The 11,276-nt window shown below is 42.6% G+C and overlaps 1 protein-coding gene across 1 annotated transcript; it reads left to right on the top strand.

Annotated features, from left to right (window-relative positions):
- Nucleotides 1-347: 347 nt before the first annotated feature.
- On the top strand, nucleotides 348-9,562 carry LOC129176605 (cyclin-Y-like). The gene is made up of 10 exons (XM_054766819.1): nucleotides 348-501; nucleotides 1,792-1,866; nucleotides 3,003-3,037; nucleotides 3,127-3,224; nucleotides 3,297-3,332; nucleotides 3,437-3,494; nucleotides 3,565-3,684; nucleotides 4,949-5,115; nucleotides 5,191-5,353; nucleotides 9,446-9,562. The coding sequence occupies exons 1-10, from the start codon at nucleotides 348-350 to the stop codon at nucleotides 9,560-9,562; spliced, it is 1,023 nt and encodes a 340-aa protein (XP_054622794.1).
- Nucleotides 9,563-11,276: the final 1,714 nt, after the last annotated feature.

Below are 11,276 nucleotides of genomic sequence, written 5' to 3'. Positions count from 1 at the left end.
ATTACACCAGTCTTACCACTGCCATACACGTTTAAGTCACTTAATCTATAAACATATTGTTGATGTTATAAAACATAGAATATAACCTACTAAATTACCTTCAACTAGTCGGTGAGCTTTGTGACAGAATCCACAGCTCCCACCACCATGGTTCAGGAGGATGCTGACAGAATGTTGTGGAAAGCCAAGGATTCTTTTGCTCCCCTCTCTGGATCACCAGCACCCACGGCTGCTGCTGCTGAGGACGGGCCGCACTCGCTCCCGTGATCCATGCTAATCGGGGCTCTATGCGTCCAGTGACCTCGAGTTTCAACATACGTTGAAAAGAAGCCTCTAGGTTCCTGAAGATGGGGGGCATGGCCTCTTGCTGTGTTCCCTCCACACCGAAGCTTCAAAGGAAAGTTCACTCAAGACTGGAGGAGTACCGAGCGCAACCGGAACCGAGCCTGAAGGAGACTGAAAGCACACTGCAACACATCAGCGACAGAGAGAATATGGATGGTAACGTGAACGCACCACGTCCTGTAGCACATGCAATGTACTTTATATCTAGACTCCTATTCAGTCTGTGTATGGATGAATGTAAAACATGCAGAATGTGTTTAAACTTCCATGCTGATTCTGGATCACTTGGTCTTATCTTGATGGCCCCAGTGTTTGACATAAAGAACTAAACCAAACAACAAAGTACATTTTTTTCTGACAGGAGGGTGACATAGGGGCCATCTGTCTTTTTCATAAAGCTGCCTGTGTGGGCGTCATGTGACACCGTCACTGTCAGCTGGTACTGATCCGTTTGGGAGAAAGGAAACTAGGAAACAACATTTTGGATGTAAACCGAAAAAAAGAGTCCTTAGGGAAATGAACATGCTGCTCGGAAGAGGAGGGGGTGGGGGCAATAGTAGACTTATTTGTGAGCAGGTGTTGTCTTGTTCATGCATTATTTACAAGCATCTCCTCTTTCAGCCACCAGCAGTCTTTGTTAAAGTTTACTGGAGGAGGCAAAAGCTCCAAAATGTTACACCTGACAAATAAAGTCAACAACAAGCATGTAGCATCTTACTAGCTAAGAGGAGGTCATCCACATCGGGAATGTCTTGGTTTGACCTTACACAGTGTTTCCCATGCATTCATTTATTTGTGGCGGGCCGCCACAGATACATTTGGACATAACAGGAGGGATCAGTGTTGCCAACATAGCGACTACAAGTATTCAGACCCGTCTAGATTCTGTTTTTCAAAAAAACCTAGCAATTTTAGTATATTTTTTAATCACTATTTGTCTCCCACAGCATATATAAAAATTAAATGAACATGTGTCATGCTCAACTGTGCAAATTAGACAATGAAGTCATCTATCCCTGGGGTCCCCAACCACCGGGGCCGCAGCCCAGTACAGCTCTGTGGGCGGAGTCCGTGAGGACCGTGGGAAACTTTCAGACACAATGATAAAAAAAAAATACACTTAAAAAAATTGTAAAGAACTACATCAAATTTTATGTAAATGCATATAAATGTTGGAAATACGGGACATTATTTTATTCAAAAATAATATACAGTTAAAAATTGTGTTGTTTTGTTTCATTGTGTTTTGGAGAGCGGCCACCCGTCCCACTTTGTTCAACTGTCCTTGAACGCTCCATAATTGGATGGACAGATAAACTACTATACTGTATTTTATCAGCATATTTATCTGCATATTTATCCCAGCCACTACAAATAAATTGCAGTCCTGTGAGAAACAATGCTTCCATATAGCACTTTTTGTCCAAATCTCTTATGTCTTGACAGAGTTGGACATGTTGTTCAGTCCTGCAGATCATCCACAGACCAGCACCATGTTCCTCAGCAAGTCCCTCAGTGATGGTGAGGTGTTTGCATTTCATGTCAAATTCAACTACAATCGCTTCTGTTTTCACTGACATGACTGGGAACTATGCTAAACAGTATCTTGAAACGTTTTATTTTGGAAAAGTTAGCTAAATTCAACTTCACAAGCCAGTAGCCATATTGTAAAAAGTGACATTGATGTATAAGATGGAGAGTAAGTGGACGATGGAAGCAACAAAGTTATGTTTAAGTCTGTATTTATCTTGCTTGGAGGATGGTTTAACACCAAACTTTAGACCAGGAGTGTCAAACTCAATCGCAAGCCTAATTTGGGTTGTGGGCCGAAATGGAAATGTTTTTTTTAAACGTGTCTGTTCATTCCCGCTTGAAATTTCTACTTTGCGAAAGTCTGCCGGTATACGACTATGGTTGTTTTAGCGTAGTTGTTTGTTTCAATAAAGTGATTGTTGATTGATCACCTCTTCGTCATTCTCTCAATGTCCGGGCCAAAGCTACACTATTTTATATCAACACAAAAACATCACCACCTGCGAGATGTGTAACCCGGAAGAGTTGCTGTGGAAGGACCCGATTATGCGCTTCCCAGCATACTTTGTTGTAGTTAAAATGATCATTTTGGACTGTCTTATGCCTCTTTAAAGGTGTTATTTTGTACAAACAGGGTGTAATAGTTAAAGTGCTGCGGTTTTTAGCTGTGTACAGTTAAATTATTTTGACTTTTGGTCTTAATCTGGCACCCCAAGAATGGTTGTGAATTGCGTGCTATATACAATATTGTTTCCACTTTAAAATTATAATGCCAGAGGAATCGCTTAATTACACAAATTGCTGTAAGCAATTTGTTTGATAAGGTCTGCAAGGCGGGCCAACTCAGTGCTATTTTCCAAACAGTTCCGCAGGCCGAATTAAATTGCAGCAGGTCACATTTGGCCCCAGGGCCTGAATTTGACACATGTGCTTTAGACTCACTCTCTCTGTGTTTTTCGGCATGGACCAAACGGGAACAATAATTAAGAGTCATGGATAGGCTTTGTCTCCCTCTCGTGGCCAAATGACGTCAGTGCCTCCTCTTTTTGAGGCTTTCTCTAACTGTGTTGTAGTTTTTGCAGTGTTGATGTCAATTTAGTGACAGACTGCCTTTGTTTTCACAGTGACAGAAAAACAAAGGATACACTTTATACGTTACGTGAGTATCATCATCACACTCTGGTTGATGGCTGTCACTAGCACTCTAATGGTAATTAGAGTGTGTGTGTGTGTGTGTGTGTGTGTCAGTATGGTCCTATCACTAGGTGCAAGTACAGTTCTTGCTCCACCATCTTTCTTGATGAGAACACAGTCAGTAGGCCACACCTCAAATACACCATAAAATGGTACCATAGTACATCAATACAACTTTTTACAGTAAATGTGATTCATTTTAACACACTTGTGCCTTTTTACAGTTTGGCACTGGCCATTTACTACCACATAAAAAACAGGTGAGGGAGCTCTTGTGTTGGATTTCATCGTCAGCTTTGTTTGTCATATATAAATGTGTTTGTTGATCTACGCTGGGTTGTGAATGATGTGTGTCTGCTTCCAGGGATGAAGGTGGAACAACGCCACTCGACATTTTTGATGAGAAGCTTCATCCTCTTTCAGTGAGACAGACACTTTTTTCTACATTAGTTGCATTGTTTATCTCAATCTTCCATCCTAATGCTCTCGCAGAGATCCCAAGTGCCACCGGACTACGACCAGCGTGACCCGGAGCAGAGGCAAATTTATCGCTTTGTGCGTACGCTCTTCTGTGCCGCTCAGCTGGCGTCCGAGTGTGCCATTGTCACACTGGTAGGATCACATCTAATAATATCTATTCCACAGGAAAGTACTTGTTCAGATTGGGAATTTTCAACATGAAAAATAATGAAAAGCAAATGAATCCGACCTTTGGCATCTTAAATACTCTAAATTGCTAATGTTTGGCATTGTTAACTGACATGTAAGTGTAATATAAAGGTATATAAACAACTGTTGTAAGACTTCAAACTTACCATTGATGCGTACCACTGGTGGAGAAAAGTTCATGGTGACAGGTGAGGATGCTCCACAGCATATAAACACAAAAACAGGTGATTATTATTATTATATATTATGACAGTGTTTCCCATCCACTCATTTATTAGTGGTGGCCCACCACAAATAAATTTGGACCACCACGCTGTTTGTTCGCCCTCACTCATAAACACATTATGGTAATAGTAATTGTTTCGTTTAGTTTGAACACGCATACAGGTTACAATGGAATACATCACATATTACAATTCACAATTCCACATGTGCAAAAAGGAGTAGGAAGAAGCAAAGCTTCTTTAATCCTACCCCCTCTCCATTTCACATGAATTGCTAATAGATTTGCTCACTTCCTGTATTCAACATCTACCCTTTATTAATTCTGAAATAACATAACACAATGATAAGGCAGCATAATTACTGTGTATGTTACAATGTGAGTCAAGGTTTGGAAATCAATATTGATAAATTATATAACATTAAAATGTTATACAGTATATAATGTCTGTGTAACTCCGCATTATAACACACCTCATACGCACCTGGGCTGCCAAAGAATAAGAAGACGTAGCAGGAGGGATCAGTGTTGCCAACTTAGCGATTTTGTCGCTACATTTAGCGAGTAATCAGATCCTTCAACTTAAAAAAAAAAAGTCAAACAACAAATGTGGTGAAGTGACTTAGAGACTAAAACGAAAAGGATCTCCAAAGGGTGAGATGTCACATGTAGTATCAAAGGTATAGGTGTGTGTGTTCAAGTGAAAGAACTTCTATTTCTTCTATTTGGTGGATTTATTAAGCTGTGGCAGTGTCGCAGAAAGTTCTGGACAGTTCCTCTCCACATTGCAATTCAAATGTCGCAGCTTGACTCTATTATGGTTTTTAAAAATATATATTAATTAATAAATAATGCATTACGGTCAATAATGCAAATGAGATGATAACACTATTAAGTCCCCCCACCGCCAACAACATCACCACCAACATGACACAAATAGATTGCAGTAATGTGGGAAACACTATGATGTATTCAAATGTGTAGGTGTACCTGGAGAGGCTGTTGGCGTATGCAGACATCTCCATGAGTCCAGGCACGTGGAAGAGGATGGTGCTGGGAGCTGTCCTGTTGGCTTCCAAAGTGTGGGATGACCAGGCCGTGTGGAACGTGGACTACTGTCAGATCCTCAAAGACATGGCGGTGGATGACATGTGCGTGACACGCCTCATTTTGGTCAGTAAACCACACGTGATTACGTGACACGCACGCCACCTTTTTCCCGCCAGGAATGAGCTGGAACGTCACTTCCTGGAGCTTCTGCAGTTCAACATCAATGTGCCCTTTAGTGTTTACGTCAAGTATTACTTTGACCTGCGCTCGCTCTCAGAGGCCAACGACCTCAGCATCCCACTGGAGCCCCTCAGCTGCGACAAGGCCCGCAAACTGGAGGTGAGATAGACAATGACAACAACCCAATAATATCCAATAATCCATGCTAACATCTCAACAGCACACCAATAATGCACGAATAAAACTGTTAATATGCCAACAACACATAATAACATACTAATATACACCAATAATACACCAATAACAGTGTTATGATGTCAATAACACACTATTGACATGCTATTATCTTGATAACGCACCAATAATGTACCAATAACACAGTTAAGATGTTAATAATACCCTAATAACATGCTAATATCTCAATAATGGACCAATAACACAACAATAATGCTGCAATGACACTGTTATGATGCCAATAACACATTAACAACATAATAGTATCTTAATAACACACCAACAATTCACCAATAACACTGTTAAGATGTCATAATAACATGCTAATACACTACCTTAATGACACTCCAATAATGGACCAATAACACTATTACAATGCCAATAACACCAATAACATATTAATAACATAATGACTGGTAACTAGTAACTCTAACAATCCAAACACACATCAATAATGTGCTAATACATGCTCAGATCCCTTGGGGTATCAATTAAAGCAGTGGTTCCCAAACTTTTCACAGTCGCCTACCCCTTCCTAACCCATCTGACTGGAAGTCATGTACCCCCTACACCTGCACACTTCAAAAAAACATAAACCACACAATGATACACATTTGATACAGTATATTATTAAATACATTATATATTATGACATTATATTAAAAAATCATGTGTCTTATTTTTCAACTATATACAGGCTAGAAATTTAAAACTGACAGGGTTTTAGAGGTGTAAGATATCTCCTGGCATGTTTGTCTTCTGTTTGGTGGATTCACATTGGTGTGAAAAAGTGTTCGCCTCCTTCTTCTTATTTCTTAATTTTTTTATATAGAAAATGCAGTTTTTAAATGAAACTTTTCTTTATGAAGGGAGAAAAAATCCAAACCTACATGACCCTATGTGAAAAAGTGATTGCCCCCTAAACTTAATAACTGGTTGGGCCACCCCAACTGCAATCAAGCGTTTGTGATAACTTGCAATGAGTCTCTTACAGCGCTGTGGAGGAATTTTGGCACACTAATCTTTGCAGAATTGTTGTAATTCAGCCACATGGGAGGGTTTTTGAGCATGAACCGCCTTTTTAAGGTCATGCCACAGCATCTCAATAGGATTCAGGTCAGGACTTTGACTAGGCCACTCCAAAGTCTTCATCTTGTTTTTCTTAATCCATTCAGAAGTGGGTCACAAACAGATGGCCGGACATTCTCCTTCAGGATTTTTTGGTAGACAGCAGAATTCATGATTCCATTTATCACAGCAGGTCTTCCAGGTCCTGAAGCAGCAAAATTGCCCCAGACCATCACACCACCACCATCATATTTTACTGCTGGTATGATGTTCTTTTTCTGAAATGCGGCGTTACTTTTACGCCAGATGTAATGGGACACACACCTTCCAAAAAGTTCAACTTTTGTCTCGTCAGACCACAGAGTATTTCCCGAAACGTCTTAGAGGTCATCAAGATGTTTTCTGGCAAAAGCAAGACTAGCCTTAATGTTCTTTTTGTTCAGCGGTAGTTTTCGTCTTGTAACTCACGCAGGGTGTTTTTGCACAGTGTCTTTCTTATGGTGGAGTCATGATCACTGACCTTAACTGAGGCAAGTGAGGCCAGTTTTTAGGATGTTGTCTGATCTTTTGTTACCTCTTAGATGAGTCGTCGCTGCGCTCTTGGGGTAATTTTGGTTTGCTGGCTGCTCCTAGGAATCGTCACCACTGTTCCATGTTTTCACCATTTGTGGATAATGGCTTTTACACAGGGCCATGTAGGTTTGGATTTTTCTCCCTTATGGTAATTATAAAAAGTTTTATTTAAAAACTGCATTTTGTGTTCAGTTGTGTTGTCATTGACTAAAATTAGTTTGATGATCTGAAACATTTAAGTGTGACAAACATGCAAACAAATAAAGTGGGAAGGGAGCAAACACTTTGTCACACCACTGTATAATATATTTAATAATATATATAAGATGTTAAGATATATAAGATGTTTCATTGTGTGGTTTATGTTTTTTAAATGTGCAGGTGTAGGGGTACATGACTTCCAGTCAGATGTCTGAAGGGGTACGCAACTGTGAAAAGTTTGGGAACCACTATCCACTACGGCAATCGCACTTTGGAAACAGGTCGGGTTTTGGGGACTGGGCTCCTGCCTGGAGCTTGTGGGTTCAGTGGTCAAAATGCGTGCCTGTTGGTCACTCTCCGGGATGGGAGGACACTGATGTAACAAAATTTTTTTTTTTACAATATTCTCACGATCGACTGGCAAAGTCCCAAAGATCGACTAGTAGCTCTCGATCGACGGGTTGGTGACCCCTGAATTCATCCACCCATCCATCTTCTTCCGCGTATCCTAGGTTGAGTTGCCTAAGCAGGGAAGCCCAGACTTCCCACTCCCTAGCTACTTCATCCAGCTCCTCCCGGCGGATCCCGAGGCGCTCCCAGGCCAATTGAGAGACATAGTCTCTCCAACGTGGAGCAGTGGTTCTACTCCTAGCTTCTCCCAGATGACAGTGCTTCTCACCTTATTGCTAAGGGAGAGCCCAGCCACCTTACGGAGAAAACTCATTTCGGCCGCTTGTACCCACGATCTCATCCCCGACCCAAAGGTGGCATTCCACCTTTTTCCAAGTGAGAACCATGCACTCGGACTTGGAGGTGCTGATTCTCATCTCAGCCGCTTCACACTCAGCTGCGCACCGATTCAATCAGAGTTGAAGGTCACGGCTTGATGAAGCCAGCAGAACCACATCATCTGCAAAAAGCAGAGACCCAATCCTGCAGCCACCGAAACAGAACCCCTCAACGCCCTGGCTGCGCCTGGAAATTCTGTCCATAAAGGTGATGAACAGAATCGGTGACAAAGGGCAGCCCTGGCCGAGTTCCACCTTCACTGGAAACGGGTCCGCCTTATTGCTGGCAATGCGAACCAAACTCTGGACCAAAGGACCCTGCCAAGAGTGTAGAGCTGGTCCCCAGTTCCACGACCAGGACGAAAACCACACTGCTCCTCCTGAATCCAAGATTCAACTATCCGGCGGATCCTCCTCTCCAGAACCCCTCAATAAACATTACCAGCAAGGCTGAGAATTGTGATCCCACAACAATTGGAACACACACTGTGGTCCGGTCCCCCTTCCTAAAAAGCAGGACCACCACCCTGGTCTGCCAATCCAGAGGCACTGCCACCGATGTCCACACGACGGTGCAGAGTCATGTCAACCAAGACACGCCCACAGCATCCAGGGCCTTAAGGAACTCCGGGCGGATCTCATCCACGCCCGGAGCCCTGCCACCAAGGAGTTTTTTAACTACCTCGGCAACCCCAGCCCCAGAGATCGGAGAGCCCACCGGGGAGTCCCCAGGCACTGCTTCCTCACTGGAAGACGTGTCGGTGGGATGAAGGAGGACTTCAAAGTATTCCTTCCACTGGTCCACAGCATCTTGAGTCGAGGTCATCAGCACGCCATCCCCACCATACACGGTGTTGACCATGCTCTGCTTCCCCCTCCTGAGACGGTGGATGGTGGTCCAGAGTTTCTTTGAAGCCGTCCGAAAGTCATTCTCCATGGCTTTTCCAAACTCCTCCCATGTCCGAGTTTTTGCCTCTGACCGCCAAAGCCGCAGACTGCTTGGCCTGCTGGTACCCGTCAGCTGCCTTTGGAGTCCCACGGGCCAAAAAGGCCAGATAGGACTCCTTCTTCAGCTTGACGGCATCCTCACAACTGGCGTCCACCAACGGCTGACCCCTGAATTAAAGGATGTTGCCTTCTAGTGGCCTCAGGAAGCATTACATAAGGCAAAGCAGTGAGGATGCCATCTTCTGTATATATTCATCAAGCAGCATGTTGACAAGTTATATAAGTGTGATATATTCAAGTACAATGTCAACAGCACCTGTTTTTTTTTTTTTTAAAGGCTCCACATTTTGAAATCAAACATTACGGTGCTCTTCAGGGGATGCTTGAGCAAGAAGACCTCGTAACGTAACTGAAACTGCGTTCCTACCTCCTGTTTCAGGCTATTTCCAGACTGTGTGACGACAGCTTCAAGGACGCGCGGCGAGCCGCCGGGAAGCACTCAGCCAGTGTGGATGACCTGTATAGAGTCACATGGGTTCCTGCCATCCTCTCCTAATACAGCCTCACTGATGGCGCGCTGGACTCCATCTTGGATGTCAGGTGTTGCCTGGGGTACCAAAGAATAATAACACATCTGGCCAGTTGAGGAGGTTTTGACCCAACAGCCTCGCATAGACTTTCTAAAACTCCCCTCTGACATGCAACAGAACCAGTATTTATTTCTCTTCTTTATGACAATATTTCAGTTTCCCACAGGACTGCAATGTATTTATGCTGGTGGGTTGCTGGGAGGGGTTTGTTCGATTTGTCGCTAGTCACTTTTTGAAAACAAGTTACATTCACAGACAGTCCCATTATAATGTGTTTATGAGGGAGGGAAAACAGGTAGCACCAAATCTATTTGTGGCGGGCAGAAATAAATGAATGAATGGGAAACACTGTAATTTAATAGATGGTAAAATTTAACGTTTTTTTTTTATTCTATGTGTTTTAATCTATGTTTCTATGTGTTATTTTCACTCTTTGATGAATAAAACATTGAATAAGAATCTTCAGAGGTTCTTGTCAAGGTGTTATGGCGTTCAAATTTGTAGTGTTATAACCTACACTACATAAATAAGTACTTTTTATATGTTTTCTGTTATTTGATGACATTATGGTATTTATACTTTGTATGATCACTTTTGATGTGGATCTGTGTTGCTGATCCAAGATGAGAGTTATTTGGCCTTGGTAATAGTAATAATAATAATAATACATTTAATTTGTAAATTTCTTTGTAAAAACCCAAGGACGCTGTACATGATACAGATAAAACAACAAAGGATAAAACAAGTCAGGGGGAGTATGCAGTTTTGAACAGATGAGTTTTGAGTCTGGATATGAAGATGGGGAGTGAGTCAATATTTCGGATGTCGGATGGTAATGAGTTCCGGAGTCTGGGGGCAGAGTGGCTGAAAGGTCTGCTCCCCATGGTGCTGAGGCAGGCAGAGGGCACAGGGGCACAGTGAGGTGAATGGAGGAGGACAATCTGAGGGAGCGAGCTGGAGTGGCAATGTGGAGGAGGTCAGTCAGGTAGAAAGAGTTTGTACTCTATTCTCTGCTGAACCGGGAGCCAGTGAATTTCCTGTAAGATGGGGCTGATGTGATGAAATGAGGCGGCTCTGGTTAAAATCTCGGGCAGCAGAGTTCTAAACCAGTTGAAGTTTATGGAGGGACTTCTAGGGGAGACCAAAAAGACGTGAGCTGCAGTAGTCAATGTGACAAGTGACCAGGCTATGGATAAGGATGGAGACAGCATGGACAGTGAGGTGAAAGTAAGCAGATCGAGTGATGTTGTTGAAGTGGGATTTGTATGAGCATTTAAGATGTTGCTTAGTTCATTAATGTAATATGCTGTAAGCTCATCAAGGGTGGAGAGATAGTCCAGTAGTGGAATGTTGTCAATGTTGGAACATAAGATGTCGACGTTGATGTCCTTAATATTCCAAAATGTGATGAGGCGTGGAGACTTGATGGCAAAGAGGGGAAGGGTGGCATTGAATGGAAGGAGGAAGTGGTCCGTTGCATGGAAGAGGTCCGTTACATGCAGTTTATCAGCTGTACAGTTAGATCACGTGAGACCAGAGCAGCACATTAAGTTCAGGATATGTCCTTTTTGTGTGTGTTGGAAAATTGGAGTACTGCCGAAGACCAAAACTGTCCAGGCATGATCAGAAATCTCTGGTGAGAGGTGAGTTTTTGTTGTCCATATTGTATATTGAAATCAT

The sequence above is a fragment of the Dunckerocampus dactyliophorus genome, chromosome 2 (genome assembly GCF_027744805.1).
Source record: "Dunckerocampus dactyliophorus isolate RoL2022-P2 chromosome 2, RoL_Ddac_1.1, whole genome shotgun sequence".
NCBI lineage: Eukaryota > Metazoa > Chordata > Actinopteri > Syngnathiformes > Syngnathidae > Dunckerocampus > Dunckerocampus dactyliophorus.
The sequence above is the reverse complement of the archived record's forward strand: the minus strand, read 5'-3'. Positions and strand labels throughout refer to the sequence as shown.